At 40.0% G+C, this 19,539-nt stretch overlaps 1 protein-coding gene across 14 annotated transcripts in view; it reads right to left on the minus strand.

Moving 5' to 3' along the window:
* Positions 1-17,663: 17,663 nt before the first annotated feature.
* Positions 17,664-19,539, minus strand: part of ZBTB20 (zinc finger and BTB domain containing 20) — a 452,132-nt gene continuing 450,256 nt past the window's right edge. For all 14 annotated transcript variants that reach the window (XM_082751625.1, XM_082751617.1, XM_082751629.1 and 11 more), the window contains one exon: positions 17,664-19,194. In XM_082751625.1, coding sequence (XP_082607751.1) covers positions 18,776-19,194 — 419 coding nt within the window. In that variant the 3' untranslated portion in view covers positions 17,664-18,775. The remainder of the gene's footprint in view (positions 19,195-19,539) is intronic.

Consider the following 19,539-nt stretch of genomic DNA (forward strand, 5'->3'; position numbering starts at 1 on the left):
AATAAACCTCAAGTTATCCTTGGTTTCTCAGTCAAGCACTGTCTACACGGGGCTTTAGTACCATGCTGAAAAAATTGAGTTTGCGCTATATTTAAATGCAGTTCCAGTCAAACTAGTTTCAAACTGACCATGTAAAAAGGAACAACCTATTTAAGAGCCATTTAAAACTCTACAATCGCACTTACGTCCAGGAACTGATCTGGTTGAGCACTGTAACTAAGTGGGAACAGAGGCTGGAATGTGGCTTTCTGAAATGGTTTGGTTCTTCTCTACATGGACGAGACTGCTTTTGTTGAAACTGAGTCAGCTGGAATCAGGTTTAAACAGGCAGAATTCAAACCCCATTTGGGAGCATGGCTCAAAGCCCTCTTCTCCAGGTTGCAGTACTTTTTTTCAAAAAAAAAAAAAACAACAAACTAGTGCAAATGGCATCTTATCACAGCATTGCAAGCATGCAGTGTTCCTCTCCTTGTCCAAACACGGCTGACAGCAGGTCACACCACAAGGGAGGAATATGCAGCAATCAGTCAGCCAGAACAGCTCAAACTACAGAAGTTCTTTATTTCACCACAGCAGGAAAGGCACTCTGGACACAGCAGGCTCAGTAAACCCTCAGCTTCACTTTTTTTTTCTGGAGCAGTCCACTACTCCTCTTTGACAATGCAAATCTACTCTGACAGTAGCAATATATGCAGCTGCCTTAAACGACAAAACAAAACAAAACTCACCTAAACAAAAATGGGGACTATTGGCTCATAACCCAAATTAACTTCAGTAGACAGACTTGACTTCCTCCCATATCATGACTTCGTAGCCGTCACCACTCTTACAGAAGCAAATGCCACTTAAACTAAATGTGCTCTCCTGCCACTATGTTATGCTGGCTCTCAAACGAACTGTGCTTTTGATGGGCATCCACTGCCTTGTTACTAGAAGATGGCCTTCCAGTGGTATTCATCTTACAGGAGTCCTGCAGATGGCTCAGAAAGAGACAGCCCTGCCTGCTCTCACGGGAAGAGTCATTCAGTAGTTCACCTAACACTACCTCAGGGGACATCTCCAGTTCTTCTCTTCCAGTACTTCCAAGCCGCGATGGATGAAATATAACTAATAGTGGAAATCTCAGTTTCCCAGACAAGCATATCCTTATCTCCAAAGTCTCTTTTGGTTCCAGACAGACTTGCTCCTTCTCACCTAGGACCCGCCTCTGATATATTACTTCTCCTCTAGTTGTTCATACTTTCCTCAAACGAGGCAGTCCAACAGACTGACCAACAAAACCAGCTCTGTGTAAGGTCTGTACCACTGCCCATTCCTTGGTACTAATGGAGCCAAAAGGTCTTAGCTTCAGGCCTAAGGAGAAATTCAGGGTGTGAATAGGCCTGTGAACACCTAATTACTGTAGGCTTTCCTTAGGAATTGGATGCCTGTCTCCCCTCTTTTGCTCATGAAACCTCCGTGCACATCAGACAGGTGGTCCCTATACCGCAGAACCAAAGCAGATGCACTCCTGTGTTACACTCTTCTCCTGGCTGCTACACAGAGCATTTTTCATGATTCTAATCTGCCTTCTAGCAGAAGTTGTAACCATAGTCTTACTGAAGAGATTCAACACAAAATTTTGATAGTTTGTAGACCACAAAGAGCTACAGCAGAGATGGACCTTGCTGCAAATTAGTGTTGTTTTGTTTTGTTTTGTTTTTTCCTCATATTATGCTTGTTACGAAGTCAATGATCAAGGTATAGGCCAACATGCATCATGACTGTAAAATACTTTCCAGCTTAGGATTCTGTTTGGTTCCAGCCAAAAGCCTTGGTAATCTTGACTATCTGTTTGAGGAGAGAAATCAGACTGAAGATCTAAAAATGCCGGAGAGCATCTTAGCCCAAGCAGGAATATTCCTTACTGTACTGAATTCCACATCGCCCTTCCTTGTCCACATCCCTCCTGCTCCCTCTGCCCCCAAAGGCTTGAATGGAACATCTTCAATCGAGTGTTCAGAATGACTGTTTATTGCACCATCCCCATTACAGCCTTTGAAAGAAGTGCTTTATTTATTTATTTTCAGTGACCTTCCCCTTTGGTAAGCCTGCTTTGTGGCTTCACTTCTTGAGCTGAGAGATCATGCTTACACCCAAGGGATACTGATTACAGTCAAACATCTCTGAGGAGATCCGATCTGACAAGGCAGGTTTTGAGCAGATTTTGAACTAGGAATTGGTGTCTTCATGTTGAAGCCTGACTCTGGTGTTGTGCTAAGCAGTTCTCTTAACGCTCTCACAGCCGCAAAGAGCACTCTCTAGGAAAACGGGGGAAAAGATCTGTAGCACCCTGAAACCTGTGATGCCTCTTCTGTTTCCATTATAGTGCTTTTGTTACTTTATTATTATTATTATTATTATTTTACAGAAGCTATCCAATACAGCTATCTCAGTGTCTGACTAGTTGCTTAAAGTAAAGGTAACCTCAGTTCTCTTCCAACCTGGTCAAGTTTAAGATACATCCTGTTTTCTGTGCCCATCCCTTTCTCTTCTCCCTTCCTGCTTAATTGGCCCCTTCCAATCCCACCACATGTAAATACATTTCAGTAGTGCAATGCAGTGCAGTGCAGTCATACTTAGTGCAAAAATAAAAAGCCTTATCCAGACCAAAAAAGCACAAACTCCCTCCCCACCCCACCCAATCCCCAAGAAATCAGCTCTCAGTAAAAGTACACGAATGCCCCAAAACAAAGGGGGATTTGCAGTCTCCCAGCCACACTTTCACATGCCTTATTTTCTCTCCTCCTCCTGCTCAACGTAGAGATCTCGTTAGTAGACAGGACATTTATTGAAAACATAATAAGCTGAACAACTGGAAATGGAAAGGAGACAAGTCATTGTCTGGGGGCTGCAGAAAGAAGAGAGAACTAAATGGATACAGCAAAAAGGTCAGTAGTGGTTTTACACAAACTTGTCAGATGCAAACTTTGCAAGGGTACGCCTTGCAAAGGGCATGTGTAAGTGTGGATAAAAAACCTAAAAAGCTTCCCTGTTCCCAATATACAGTCCTTATTTTAACAGTGCCCAAGCTAAGGTTCTGTAGTGCAATCAACTCTTCAACGTGGCAGCTCTCTGTGGCCACCCTAGAACAAATGGACAGATCGACACTAACTTCAGTTTTCTCCCTCTCACGCAGAGACACACATGCGTGGACAGCTCCTTCCCTCACCCTTCAAATACACAAGCAATATATATAAAGTTTTTTTTTTTTTCATAGCCCTTCTAGGACTATGGTGGGAAAAGCAGGAATTTTAATGACAGGCATATAAGCTCTTACGTACCTAAATATGAAAACACACAAGACAAATAAAATAAAGCTCGCTAGTAACAAAGGCAAGTCGGTTACTGAATCCCAATCAGCCCATACCTCCCCATGCCAATTGATCTGTTTTAACAAAATAAAATGTCTGCCGGGGCTTGCTACTCATTAAGATATCACTTGGGAAAACACAATAAAGACCTTGGGATACTCACTGGTTTGGAGATTAAGTTCAGTCTGGACAGCCACAAGAGCTTCCATCTAACCCTCATAACAACGAGAAAGGACTGTGGGGAACCACTAAAATCGTGTAAGAGGCCACAACAGGGAAGGAGGAGCAAGAAGGGGAAATGTATAGAAAGAGGAACACATTAGGGCAATTCCACTGCTGCTGTATGAACCTCTCTGCAATTGCTTGGTACACAGAGTACATTGCATGATGCTTCATCTAGGCTTAGGAACGTGCTTCCTCATGCCTCTTTTCTCCTATTCCCGATCCTTTGTTGAAGACTGCAGCCAACCAAGAATGTAAACAAAAGCAAATACCAACAAATAAACCAAAGAATATATGAGAAACAGGTTCCTCCTTTTTCTTGGTCTTGCAAAGGTAGAAGAACTGTGCCCTCGACTCCAGACACACAGATACACTCTGTTACATTCTAGTGCAGAAAAGATTAATGGGCTTTCAAATGCACAGAAATAAGGAAAGAGTCTAAGAGAAGGAATCTAAACAAGGGTGCAGGGACCCTGAATATCCACCTCCAAAGCAGAAAAAATACCATAAAAAATAGAGACTGTAATCGAATTGCTAGGCATGGCAAGGGGCCAGCATCTAAACACACTCTGTCTGGGTGCATTGCTACAGCAGTGTGTCCCATGTCAAAGCATACACAAGACACAAAACTGATAAAGCTTTCTAGCTTTTCTGTAAAGTCTGTGAATATCAATTTTGCCTCTCTAATCATCAGCAATGAGTTTTCTTGCTGTTCAGCTGGCTGTACTTTGAGGGTGCCCAATCTGCTTGCTGAAATGCTAGGCTCATGCCAGACTACATGGGTTCCAATCCATTCTCCTGCACATACGATGCAATAGCATGGTTTTTAAAAAATGTCTAAAGAAAAGCTTGATGTGTACTCTGCATTTGGGGTTATATAGTCAGATGTTACAAAGAAGCAACTTTATTTTACCCACAGAATTACAGAAAAAGTATGGCTAGAGAGCTTCTGGGTAAAGTAGTCAGAAACCTTGAATCAATTAACTCCAAATATCACTGCTGCAATGACAGTGGGTCATAGCTGTCATTCACTCCCCAAATGTTTTACACTGTTTTGGTAATAGAAAAGTGATGTAGCAAGGCTGTAAATTAGGGAAAAGCAATTGCCGTGTTTCATATACATATACACCAGCTGTTGTGGCTGACTACTTAATTATTGAAGACAAACATGCGACTGTTTACCTCTCTCTGGACAAAAAGAGTCCCATGTCTTGTTCAATGGGAAGCAGCCTTCTGAATTTTGAAGCCTCCCAGTAAAAAGGAGAGACCATTTAATCACAGAGCCCTTAACACAGGTAAAATCTGTCCAGTGGAATGAAATCAAATCTTAGGTCAGTTTTACGAAGGATAAAAATTTTGGGCAGAAACATGCTAAAGTAGCAGGAGCAGTCCTGTGACATCTTAACGGATGTATATGAAACTAGCTCTTAGGACTATGACTTTCTGTAGGACTACATATGCTTTCCCTGTCTGAGAAGATGCACTGAAATCAACAAAAGATTATGAGTCACGCCTGGAGAATTTAGCCCAGTGAGTATTGGTCCGATCAGTTTTCAGGATTAAGCATAGACCTCACTGGTTCTGACAAGAAAGGTTATGCAGTACATCCTTCCTGAGCTGAGCAGCCTATTTATCTTATGTTTGGCAACAAAAGCTGATTATGGGTGGAACTTAGGGGAAACCACCAATTTTCTGCCTCATTTCCTTGTAAGAATTTCTTTGAATCTGAACTTTGGAGCAAAGATCCACGGGACTGAATGCTCAGCGTATGTGGAACTGGGAATAAATCAAAGATTTAAAAGATTCATAAGAATTTCACAGCAGTCTGACCTACATCCTGTCATTAGGACAAAGGAAACAGGGCACCCCAAAAGACAATGAAACTTGTTGAAGATGCTTGTGAACAAGATTAGTTCTGACTCCAATAACTGAAAGAGTGACATCTCTTCCCTCAAAACACAGGAACTATACCTTTTTAAAAAACAAAGATAGTCATACAAGAAAAAGAAAGAGCAGCAGCAGATGCTGAAGATTCAGTCTTTTCCTCTAAGTGGTGTGGGTGATGAGCAAGTCTCTTGTATGGAGTTCAAACACTCCTCTTTCCTAGGAGCCCCCCAGTCTTTGGTGCAAGCACCCCCGAGGTGGGGGGACTCTCCTCTTGTTCAACCTTGCAGTGAAGAGCTTTAAAATCCCTTTCTGTCCCTGCACAGTAGCACAGAGCAATGTTCTCTTAGTACAAGGTTCTCCCTCTCGTGGTGACAGTGTTACCTACTTCAAATGTTGTGTTCCTCAAAAGCTGTACAAAACAGAAAAGAAGTGCAAAAGGGAGCTGAATACAAATGCTGTCAGCTACAGAAACATGAGACCATGGCTTGCATTAGCCCAGAAGGTCTGCTCGGTCAACGAGGAGATGGGAAACAAAAGAAATAATGAAAACCATATACTAGAATAAAGCTAATACTTGGACAGGGGCTTCCCTTGATGTTTATATCATTCAAGGAAAGTCTCCAATGCAAGATTGTATAAAACTGCAAAGCCAGTATCACTTTCTGTTTTCTGTCTCATCAGAAAAGCAGAAAATATGCACATATGAAACGAGTTTCTTAGAACAACACAATTCTCAAGACTAGTGTTTCTTCAGAGAATGAAAAAGAAAGGATACATGTTCAAAAAAGCAAGATTTCTGGATTCACAAATGACTGACTGTCCTTTATGTTAAAGATATGTTAAAATAGTGTTCACCAGCCGATTATTTTGTTAGTTTCACTTTCCCTTAGGCAATTGTATCTGTACACACTGCATTCTAAAAGTACAATCTCTAGTGTGGATAATCTACCTGTTTGGTACCATCCTGTTTGTAAAACCACTTCTTAGCCTAAAAATATAAACTGTAAACTGTATAAGATGCAAAATGAACTGAGGTGCTTAAAAAAAGCATTAGGAAAAATAAAAGGCAACAAGGAAGTTAAATCAAGAAACATATTAACTAGTAATTATCCTAAATGAATTACTGAACCTTACAAAGGATTAGCAGGGGAAGCGTGGAATGGGTATGCAGCCACTTAAATGAGCAGGCATTCTCAGTGATGTGAGAACACTCTCTACTAAAATATGTATGATTTAGCACTCAAAGGAAAAGGCAAAGACCATGGTCAGAAATCGTGGACCACTGAATCAGCACTCTGTTGCAGCAGCTAACTGGAATTAATTTGGGAAATGGCACCTTTTTGGCTTAAAGGGTCAAACATCATCCTTTATGTAACAGGGCAAAGTAGTAGTCTCTTCCTTCCCTCAGAAATGGATATACAGAGAATAAAGACAAGCCAGACTTAGAAATCACTGCTGGAAGACCGTGACTTTTAAACTGCAAGTAGAAAGAAAAAAGGATGTGGTAGTGGCCTCCACATAAGTGCAAATGGCAGATGATAGGAGTCTGTAAGAAATGCCAGCACTTGATGATTCCTATGCTTGAAGTTCTCATCTTATTATCCCAAGAGGTGGAATAGTTAACTCTTTCCCTCTCTTCCCACTCCAAAATCACTTTTAAGTTTACTGATTTTCAGTGATACATTTTTTCTCATTCTCAATGTTTGTAATTGATGTGACCATCTCTTATTTCTTCCAGTCTTTACAGTTAGAAGAAATGAGATACAATGAATACCTCCTCCACAACCCTCATCCACTTGATCTTGCACGTTGTCATTTAGGAGTGATATGTTATTGACCAAAGGAATGAAGGTCAGCTGAGATGTACCTGAATCAGAAAAGCAACCATACTTGTACAAAGTTTTGATGTGGACTCACTGCACGGGCAATCTGTTACAAGATGAGATTTCAGAAAGAACACCCCAAGGTTGCCACGACGTTTGGGCATCCATCAGCTTCCTCTGGGCTCTTTGGATCTAGATGTTGACATATCCCTAGTGACATTTTTTTTCAGTAGCTCCGTGTTGATAATGAAATCCTAATGGGTCTGACTCAAAATTCAGAACTGACTGGAAGATGATAAAGGCAACACTCACCTTGGAAAACTTTTGAACTGAAACTCTGACTTATGGAAGTTTGTTGTCATTTGAAAAAAGGAGGATCAAGCGGATGAGGAACGATCTAATTGTGATGTTAATAGTGGTGGATAGAGGTATTTTGTATCCAATTCCTGTCAAAATCCACTGGCCACATTCAGAATAACTGTAAAAAAAAGAATAATATATATTCTTCTAAGTGCAGGGAAGAGTTTTAGGAAATCTTAAGACTTTGAAGAAACAGATCTTGGAAAGAGTGAAAGATCTCTTGAGGCATCTTTCTCCAAGGCTAATAGTAATGGAAGAGGAAAGTCTGACATACATTTTTACAAATGAAACAACAGGACATCTTTGAGGAGAGCTAATAGATAATCTTAATTGTTTTGATTTATTGTTCTTCTGATATGAAAGGGATAGCAGGGAACAATATCTAACTTTTTGTAGAGCCTAATACTGTTTTACCTTTTCTTAAAAAAAATTACTTTCCTACATCTCGCTACACAGAAATTTTAAAAAAGCCTGAAAAAATACGTGTAAAGACAATAAAGAAGCCAATAATATGAAAAAGCACACTAGAGCTGTAATAATGATTGTTAAATGCTTCAAATAGCTGCAGCAGTTGATTGGGTTGTGAATGATACATGTGAAAAATAATTCCTCTATGATCATAGGCAGATGCAAAAGTTAAATGATTATACTATGTATATATATTGATATAGAATTGCTATATATATTGTGTACTGTATGTTCTAGCTTTCAGAAATACTGTATTGTAGTGTACTGTACTTAACTAAGCAGATCTAAATAGCAACTTGTCATTTTCCACAAAGTCACTAGTACTGTTAACAAAAACCAAAAAGTCTATTTTCTCCAGTAAAAGAAATACGTACTGTTACAGTCACAGACATTTTGACTATAGAGAGACAATGTACATTAAACCAAAGAAAAACCCCAAACCAAAATAAAAACCTCACCCCAAAATCAACCAGCCAAAATTGTTGCATTTATCGTCTTACTCAAAAGGGGAAGGGAAATGCCACCAATATAAGAAGAGGAATAACATTTACTCAACTTTGTATGAGAGAAAATGAAAGGAAAAAATAAAATAAAATCATCAATTACCCTTTCTGTGACGAGGACAAAAAAACTCCAGAGTGAAAAGAATAAAAAGCTACTTCAGAGCCAACACGATACCAAAATAGGCAGCTGTAGCTAAACATACTGATTCATCCCGCTAACAAAATGAGAGCAAAATGAGTTCCAGAAATCCCTCAGTTCTCGTGGATTACATACTGAATGCTCTCACCAACCAATGCCTTCTTCTCCTGACAACCTACCAGTCTTCTAGACACACTAAAGATGTTCCTGAAAGGATTTTGGCAAAGACCACGGGAGAGAAAGTTAATTGTTAGCGACTACACATTCTGCCTACATTGTTTTTCCTGCTTGTAAAGATATTCATAGCCAACATATTGCAGAGTACATGAGGTGGGGAAAGAGCTGTTTGATGGGGCTCTGGATACAAGAGATTATTTTAGAGCCTGTACTTATCAATACACTGCGTTGCTAACTGTTTAATGACTTGGTAATTTTTTACTGTCCTTTTTGAGGGGAGCAAAGAGGCAAGTGGGATTACATTGTTTGCATTTGATTCCCCTGTCAGGTGAACATGATGAAATTCAGTGGAAATGAGTGACTGAACTCAAGAGTATAGCTCGAAAGCTGCCAGTCCCCTGGCTGTCCCTTCTGCTGGTGAAGCCTGCTGAGCAGCACTGTTTTATGTATGTTGTGGCTGCAAGACCCTGCAGTGCTCTGAGAGGCACTCATAAAAACACACTGGACCAGGTCTGGGAGTCAAGTTTTCAATGAGGGCAAACGCTTTGTTTGGGCAAATGTTCAGTTAAGGGCATTTGGCCAACCAGGTGTGTTTGGTGAATATATGTGTACACGCATACTATTAAAGTAGCGTGCTACAGGTTCCTGCCAATGCTCCACAGTTCATGTCGTAACCCTTGTTTTATTTAAACCCTTCCCTGATCCATACCCAATTAGGAATCTGTAAAGCCAGAGCTAGCTAGCTAGCTAGCTACACACGCACACACACACATGCATACTCACATCTGTTGGCATGTACACACACACACAGAGGCCATACAATTTAGTTTCATTTGAAGATCCCATAGATACCATCAGACTGTGTGACAAATGAGAACCGAAAAAAAGACTTCATGGGTGAGTGAGAAGAGAAAAGCTGTGATGTATTTCAGGGCACTTTTGTGACTGTAGTCCTCCTTCCTGAATGTGATGCTCCTCTCTAGTCAAACAGAATCTATTGGGGGTATTTTTTAAGGGACTTTATAAGTGCCAAAAAAAGAACGTGGTAATATCCAGGTGGCAAAAAGGAGTGAAATGAAATAGGTGCCTAGTTATATGTATAGACCTCAGAAACATACCTGTCTGTTTTGTAGGAACAGGACATTGCAGACTCGGACAGCTGCGTATAACAGTGAGTATCTAACCAAGCTCTGCACTTTCCTCAACTGTTGTGTGACTGCTGAACGTGGCAAAAATCACCAAGTCAAATGCAAGAAGCGTGCAGTTCTGCCAGGAAAACACCTAAAGCAGTAAATGCGTTGCTACCTTGGTACCAGTTTTTCCAGCATGGTGAGTCCCAGTGGGGACCTTATAGGGCTACCTGAGCCCAACCTGACAGATTATTTACTAGAGATGCTTGCGGTGTGGTTGCACAACTGGGTGTGAAACTTCACAAGGAGGACTTAAATCTGCAATGAAGAGTGGAAACATGAATACATGTATGGGCTGCAATGGACAGTTCTCACACATGATGGGATATTGCTGCTTCTTTAGTTTTCGTAAAGTAAATCATAGGAAAATGATTGAAGTGCCTACATTTATTTCCAGTGATGTGCACACAATCCCAAAAGTGCCACTACAGATTTCACTGATAGAAATTAAGAATGGGTTTTGTCAATGGAAAACAGCTTTTCACTGGGTTTCTCTCATGTGGATTTATTTCACTGACATGGGTGAGGCTGGAGTCACTAGTCAAATCACACAGCCTTACCCTCATAATATTAATTTGGTTTAGAAACAGGATTTATCCTTCAGTATTTTACAGGGAGCTAATGCCAACCAACCAACCAATATAAAGGAGATCACTTTGGAAGAGGACCAAACCTGCAGCTGTAACAGAAGGTAAGAAACAGCTGAGAAGCAATGTAAAGAGACCCCTATGTGTCGCTAATAATTCTTTACTCCTCCCCTACCCTTTCAAACAGGAAAACACAATATAATGCATTTTGAATGAAGGGAATGTTTTAGACGAAACTTTGCTACGGATACAAAATGTAAGTATACTCCATGCTGCTCAGATGCATGCATTTTAAGGCAGAAATTTTATCTCAGGCTGAATTGTATTCATTTCCAAAAGACATATTTCACTGTTTTTTTGCTTTTTAAAAAATAGTTAGGGACAAATGTGTAAATTGGAGAGGTTAAAGTCCAAGTTAACAGAGTGTTTGGAAGACCTACCTGGCCTGCTTACCTCAGTTACACTCCTTTTTTTTTTTTTTTTTTTTTTCTTCTTTCCCTATTTCAACTTACTTGCTGCAGAGGTCACAAGAGCTACTGACAGTCAAGCGTTTGTTATGCTAAATATTCCTGGGGGAAACATTAAGATTTTTCCTTGGGCATTTGTACTTGTGCACAAAATCTCAGTTCACTGACTGCAAGGAAAGGAAATCTGTTAGAGAAGTAGACTTAATTCAAGCAGTGGAAACTGTGACCATGAGATACTATCAGAAGATTCATGTAACACTAGCAGAATTCTGTGTATCTTGAGTCAGTCTCTTGTTATTATTTTAGAAGTTTTTATAGATAATTCTAGGGGAAACAGGCATTTAAAAAAACATGACTAATTCTTCTCCTGACGTGACTTTTTTAGAATTTTGGTTAGGATTATTTGATTCCCTGTATTTTATAACAAACCTAGGAAAATCTTCATTGGAATTACCAATTGCAACATGAAGAGTGACTTAAAGCATATTACAGGTCAACTTTACTCTTTTACCTTATTTACAGTAGATGAGTCAACTCTGATTCTCCTACACCTGGACTCTTGTAATGCCTGGGGATCAAGTACAGCTTCTGAGGCTTAAGTGCAAAAAGAAACATGCACCATTCCTAAATAAATCATGGAAAAAATCTGTCTATATTTAACATTGTATTTTTTTTCCCACTGAAAATATAAATTTTAAACCAAAATTATCGAACAGTATCCTAGTAATGATAAACTTTAACTCAGAGTGGCTGCATGTCCAGGTATTCGCAGACATACACAGGGAAATAATTCTTTTGTTCACCACAAATTTTGCACTTGTGTAACTTGTGTAACTCCAATATTTTCATCTAAGTTACTCCTGCTCTGTACTGAAGGAGGATCAGAAACAGAAACATTGAATGCATAACATTTTCTCTGTTCCTAGAAGCACTGATCTAGTCGCTTAGTTATCAGCATTGGGAATAATTAGGTGGATATATACTATTACTTAACACATTTTTTCTTATTTACATTTTTTTCTCAGAAAAATGAAACAGATTCTCCTTTGCATTTTACAATAGGTCTATGAGAGCAAAGCATTTCTGTTTTGTGATAGATCATCTCTCTGTCAGTGTCACACTTGTGGATCCTATTTGTCTGTTCTGCACTAAGGAAAAACATAACACAACTTTTTGCTTTGTCTGGAGTATATGCATATTCTTCAAACTATTTCATCTTAATTTTTCTCCAAATTTCCCACCTTAGCCATCTGTCTAAATACGGGGACTCCTTTGCTCCTGCTGAGATGAACTGGATCACTCTAAAGGAAGTTAACTGAGACCTTACGTACTACTTCTGGCAGGACAAACAAGAAGGTTAACTGCAGTATAACTGACTTTGCATGGCCAGAGCAAGCCACTGATGGACACAAATTGAGCATCAGGCCACCTTATGATACTTAACTGTCTTATTGGACATGTCATAGACATTTGGTCTCTACCCCTCTGCAAGGCCTTCCCACCTGATTTTGTTTTTTTTTTTGTCAGGGGGACACTCAAATACTGGGAAGGGTTTTCATTCCATTTATAAACTTGGGACTCCAGATTTAACATATTAGTTGTAGATTCTCTCCTAAGTCTTTTTGCAGCAGAGTTGTGATCACTTAGGGGCTAAATCCTACAGAGTGACAAGCCTCTTGGGATCTGAGGAGGCTCAAAACCTCTCAGAGCCGAGTTCTCATCACGTTACACCTCCTTCAGGAATTTTCACAGCCAGTGTACCAACAAATCTGGGAATGTGAAAAGTAGCTATTTAGCTTTAGGCAGACGAGACGCTGTTTCAGTTAGGCTACCTGCTGATTCATTTCTGTCAGGTTTAATTCAATAGCTCAGAGGAGCTGGATACTGAGTTGACAGGGCTGGATTACCAAGATCTAGTTTTCCTTGACAGAACAGTCACCAGGTATGAAATTGATATTATACTTCTTTTTGAGTAGCAAGTCATCTTGAGCACTGAGAGCTGTAAGATTAGCTTCACATAAAACTGTCTAAAAGGTCACAGTCATAAGCATACTGGAGGTCTGGTTATGTCTGAAATGGTTTGGGTGCTTCTGTTTTTGGACTGGATTCAATGCTCCCACAAAGAGTATGTTTTGGAAGAGGGATGATCCCTATGGGATTTGTTTTCTTTACTAAGAAAGCCAAGACACGCTAGTATAACACTAGATTTGTTCCTCCACCATGTTAATGACGCAGAATTAATCGAGTAGCTCAAGTCTCACTGAAATCAGTCAGTTTGGGGTGAGTAAGAGTTGTGGAGGCTGATAGTATGTGGGTTATCTCAACTCTTCTTTGGATGAAAAAGAAATCAGAAGAAGAAAAATGGGTATCACTTGGCCTCTGATCTTAGAGCAAAGGGAAACCTTATTCTTTTAGAGAGTGAATTAAATTATACTTTTCCCTGTTAGCTTACTGTGAATTTGGGCTGATTTTGAAAGTATCTGACAGCATGGGCCAGACATGGGCCTAATGGGAGCAAGACAGTTGTTGAGAAAGTGTCCCCAGAGCAGCTCCTACAGAACAGCTCTATTTCCCTTACGAGAGACTAATGCTACGTGTTTTATGAGAGGAGTGACTGCCTCAAAATGCTCATATTACAGTTTCTGAAGACTAGTGTACTCTCCTGCTACTTTCTCATTATGTACAAGTTGTACTTTCTGTGCCTCTGGAAAATGTCTTGTAGGAGAACCTCATTCGTGCACATACACACGACACACACACACACACACACACTTGCTTGCCGTTCTCTCCTTCCTGACCAGCAGACACTGACCTTGTGGTCCTGCATTCCTTGTGGATTCACATTTCCCAAAGAGAGGCAGACTGCAGGGGAATGGACAAGAGAAGACAAATTTTGGTCCTCTGATTTATACTTCCATGTAATACAAGAACAAGGGTGCTTCAATGAACAGCAACAAATTTAACCAGAAAATGAATCATTTCTACAAGGCTGTAATTAAATTGAGGAACTCACTTCCATAGGATAGCATTGGGGCCACCTAGCAATTAATAAGCTAGATCTCTGTAGGATAATGAGAATTATCTGCCACAATATATAATTTTTATATGGGATAAAAAGTTAAGGCCATCAATTATTATGTCTTCAGGTTATAAGCAGATACATATCTCATAGGGATTATAATAAATCTTCTCTCTTAGGCTTACTACTTTGTAATTATCCAACACGGGTCTTTAATCTTCCTCCCAATCATCTGTACCTTGCCACAGAGTCAGAGACCAAACACTGGGTGAGGTGGACCACAGGGCGGGTCTGCTCTGGCCATTCCTACATTTTCTATTGACTTCACCAGCCTCAGCAGCAGTAAGAGAAGGCACTTACCTCTCATTTAACCTAAGGCTTCCTAATTGCACTTTTGCCTTGTAGAGAGGCTTTGATTTGTATGCTTGAATCTGTGCCCCACTTAATGCCCTTTTCCATTGCCAAAGCAATATAAAGAGAGCTTTAGGGGAAGGGAGAATCGGGCTCAAGGAATGCAGGATATTGCATGCTCCAGCAGAGGGATGTGTGGTACTGTCAACTCTTTCTCATCTACCTCATTTTACCTGGTATTTTGAAGGAAACCTTTCAAGCATACTGAGATGGATGCACTCAAAAACTGTCGACAGCAGTTTGTAGATCATTGGGACTACCAGTGTCCTACAGGTATTCTTTCTAGTAAGGAATATAATAGCAATGCATGAAGCTTGAAAATACCTGTAACATTCAGCTACTGTAGGTGTTTCCACATAGGAAATATATATTTCTACAGACAGGAGGAAGCCTTATTAAAGAGAAGTTAATGTTTCAAAAGATAAAGGGGTGTGAGTTCCTAAGTTCATAGAAGGGCACTTAAATATGGAAGTGATCAGATGAGCACTTTCAGCTACATTTACAAGCAAGCTGCAAGTTGCTCCACGTTTTACAAAACTTAGTCACTAATTTTTGAGCCTGGAAGTTTGATAAAATCAGGTTGTATTTCAGGCAGGTATTTGTGAAGACCTTGACCTAAACTGTCCAAGAGATTTAGAACACAATTTATATGCCTTAGCTTTACTTTAAGGAGTTTACTTTTTAATTGGCACCTTTCATTCATTCAAAACTGATTTTTAATTCACTTAAACACTAGTATTTGGATTTTGGTGGATGTAAACCCTGATTCTTATTTCCTGTGTACTGAAATCTCTTCTGGTATCAGAACCATATTCCAGAATATGCTACATTTTGACCGTGGTTGACCAAATTTAACAATGACAAATTAAACAGCTTTTCCCCAGACCTCAGATGGCAAATGAACAGCTACAAATTTTTAAGCTGGGTGAAATTCATTAATTCCTCATATGGGAGAACACCAAACTTTTCAACACTAAAGATCTCAGAAAAAAAACTCCTTTTCCCCAGAGAAGCATCTTCCAATCCTTTTGTATAGCTTCACATTCCCCACTCGCCTCCCCATCCCTGTCTCTAGAACCTGTATTTTCTGTACAGATTTAGTGTTTCTTCGCACAGCAGATACCAGTTCTCCCTCTCTGTGTCTTAGGCTTAGTCTTTTCACTTCTTGGTTCACATGTCAACATTTATTTTACCAGTGCAGTTATAAAAACAATATTTTTTAACTAGCTTGTGCTCCTCCTGTAGCCCAGCCAAACTAATGTAGATTCTTTGTGAAAATCCTTGAACTACCTGAAGAAACTGGCGACAAAAAAAGACATGACCACACAAAAGGCTAATTCATTCTGGCACTTGCCTCAAAGTCTCTTTACGTTGTCTAGTGCAAGTGAGAATCGGGCCTTGGACATTTAGGATCTGCTGAACAATACCTTGCAGGTTACAGAAAGATTTTGAGAGTGAAGTATCTGTCGGGATTTTTTTTGCCCATAGTAAATCAGCAATGGAACGGGCCTAGAAGGTAGCAACGAGGTTACCTGTGCTGAATCACAGACATCCGATACAGAAGCTGCAGGTGGAAAGAACACACAATCTTTTATGTGCAGACCTATCGAGTCAATATTTAGAAGGTTGTCCAGCATCAAAGAATGTCTCATGTGAAATGCTCAGTGTTCACAAGCAAAGTTCTGTAAACTTAAGAAAGCTTAATTTAAATATAGACACGAGTAAAAGCTAAACTAGCCTCTTTTTTTTTTTTTTTTTTTCTTTTTGCATATTTTTGTTAGGTGCTTCTTCTCTGCCTAAAAAATAAAGTCCAGAGTGCAGCTGGTGCAAATCCTAGCTATGGATTTCAAGCAAGACAAAGACAGTGTCAAACACTGATCCAACTGAACTAAGGACCCATGTACTTTGGGAGTTGGCTTTGGGGGAAAAATTCTCACACAGATACACAGAAGACAACTAGGGAGAACACCAGCCCAAACACAATAAAACAAAATACAGAACACCAACATGTATATGCAGATCAGGAATCAATCTGTCACACTGATCCTACATTCCTTGCATAGCTTTGCATATGCAGAGAATGCGGGATGTGGCCCTTCAGTTAGACGTTTTTGCAAATGAAGAAGGGAAGATTATTTGCAATGGTAACCTTTTAAGTTATTTTGGCATCAGCACAAATTACCAGGGGCAGGATCAGATTCCCACACAAATATGGAAGCTCTCTAGCGAGCAAGGCAGGGATGAGAGAACAATACAGCAGATTACTTCTTGTCCAGTGACCAAAAAGAAGGGAAATCCTAGTTATTACACACTTCCAAGGCTTTCATTACATTTTCAAAAACGAAGAAAGAAAAGAAAAAGACTACAAACTCTATCAGCCTCAAAAACAAGGGAACATTGCAAGAAGCTATCTTTCTCAAAAGGAACCTCCCTTCGGCAGAAATAAATTCTGAGATGGAACCAAAACCAGAAACAACAGAACCTTGGTAAGAGCCAAAAGAGAACCACGTAACTCAAAAAACAAAGTAGCAGTTCAACCCATACTGCAGGATGCACAAACTCTAGTAGATAATCCCACAGATGACTTCACAGAGCCCCTCATCGACCCAGGTAATTCTTGATTCCATTAGAAAAGAGAGAGAGAGTGAAAAAAATAATACTTGAAAAGAAAATTAAGAAACATCCTTCCTCTTTTTTAAAATAAAAATCAAGATCATCTCCCCTCCCCCCCTCTATCTGGAAGCAGGTTAGCTAACCTTAACAGTCTCAATTTAAAATAAAATATATATTTATATATATATTCATATATATAATAAAAGAGAAGATATTAGTGGCAGTGTACGCAAAACAAAAAAGAAAACAAAGAAAAATTACTTTTAACAATCTCACTTTTTTTGTTTCTTTTTTTACACAAATACTGTTGTAAATATATTAAAAAAATCAGCATTCTATCTGGTAAACGTCACTTTTGCCCCTCTATAAAATTTTGAATTAAAAAAGTCCCAAGAACTCTTTTTTTTTAATTATTCCCCTCCCCACCCGCCCTCTATTCCTCTTTCTTCCACAAGAATAAATCCTGATGCATTTTTTTTTTTTTGCAAAGATTGTGGGAACTAACCCTTCTCTTGTACCTAGATCCATAGGTTGCAACCTCTGATATCTTTGATTTTCCTCTGTGTTTCTCTTTGCCTTCTGTGAAAGTCCCTCTTGATTGTGCTGAGGCCCTGGGCTCAGCAAAGACACTGAATAAATTACAAAAAGCCACCGTTGCTCGTTGTCTGAATCTTCTTGGTTTCTGCTGTAAGGTGGTGGTGGTATGGGAAAAGCAGCGGGGAGGGTGAGCCAGAGAGCGTGGGATGGAGCAGAATCCAGGTGAGGAACCTCTGATTCTTTTTTCCTCATCCTGCAGGGACTCCACACTATCCAAGCCACACTGCCTTTCACTCCCCTCAGCCCTTTCGTGTGTTTGTGGATGCATGTGTGTGTGAGAAAGCAGACACGTGGTGGAAACCAGCAGGGCCTTGTTTCCTCTGGTTGCTGCTCAACCAGAAGCAAAATATTCCACAGTTCTAACTGGATACTGTGAAGTCCAAAAGCGGTCAGCATTGTGAATTATGTCCATTGAAACACTGCGAGCGGTGTACTTATAACGACAGTAGGCCTTGTAGATTTTGTAATATATTTTGTTTTGTTTCTTTTCTTTTTCTTTTGTAGTGCTCTTCACAAGTGAGAAAAAAGAAATTGTTTTTTTTTTTTGTTTTTATTTTTTCTGTCTGTTTTTTGATTTTTTATGTTTTTTTTTTTTGTTTGTGGTTTTTTTTTGTGTTTTTTTGTTTTTGTTTTTGTAGTAAAGAAGGGTTGTATTTAGAGGCCAGTAGCTAGAGATCCAACCAGTGGAGCTCATGAAGCACTACCTGGCCTTAAGGCCACCATCCGAGGGAGGTTGGGAAAATTATTATTCACCCAGCCTCCGGAAATGTAATGTACCAGCAGGCAAAAAACAGTTCTTCATGTAGTACAAAAACAACAAAACGAAACGAACCCAAAAAAAAGGAGGAAAATAAAGGTAAAAATGAAACAAAAATCATTTCTTAAATTCTAGTGCCATAGCTTTTTTTTGTTGTTTCTATTTTTTTTTTGTTCATAACAAAGAGAGAGAGAGATTCTACTTATCCGTCTGACACATGCATCCTCATGTGGTCGTTGAAATGCTCGATTTGGTCAAACTTAGCTGGACAGACAGAGCAGACGTACGTGGTCCCCTCCGTGCAGGCCACCACCCCAGCAGGGACGGCCCTGGCGCCGGTGCCGGTGGCTCCAGGCGTGCCGTTGGTGGCACTGTGCAGAGCCACATGCCTCTCCAGCAGGGTCTTGTGGGAGAACTTCTTCTTGCAGATGTAGCACTCGTAGGACTTCTCCCCGCGGTGGAGGCGCATGTGCACGTTAAGGGAGCTCTTCTGGGTGAAGCGCTTGTTGCAGATACTGCACTGGTACGCCCTCACACCAGTGTGCGTCACCATGTGTTTGATTAAGTAATCCTTTAAAGAGAAGGAGCGCCAACAGATGCTGCATTGGTGGGGTTTCTCACCTGCCCGTTGCCAAAGACAGAGAGAGAGAGAGAGGGAGAGAGAGAGAAAGAAAAACAGACAAAAAAGAAAAAAAAAAAAAAGATAACAGAATTAAACCAGCTCTGTATGACTCTTTGCAATAAACTAACGGTGAGTCTTTGGAGAGATGCTTTGGCTAAGAAGGTGTCGTTCTGTTAAAAACTGTTTTGGAACCCAAAACTTAGTCTGACCAGAGGTTTCACAGTGCTTTACTGTGGAGGCTGCAGGTATTCCCAGCTTACACACAGTGAAAAGCTGAGGTGATTTGCTCAAGCTCATGGAGCAGGCACTGACAAAAACAGGAGTTAAAAGGTGCTGGCATCTTC

This window comes from Aythya marila (genome assembly GCF_965140915.1).
Source record: "Aythya marila genome assembly, chromosome: 1".
Lineage (NCBI taxonomy): Eukaryota > Metazoa > Chordata > Aves > Anseriformes > Anatidae > Aythya > Aythya marila.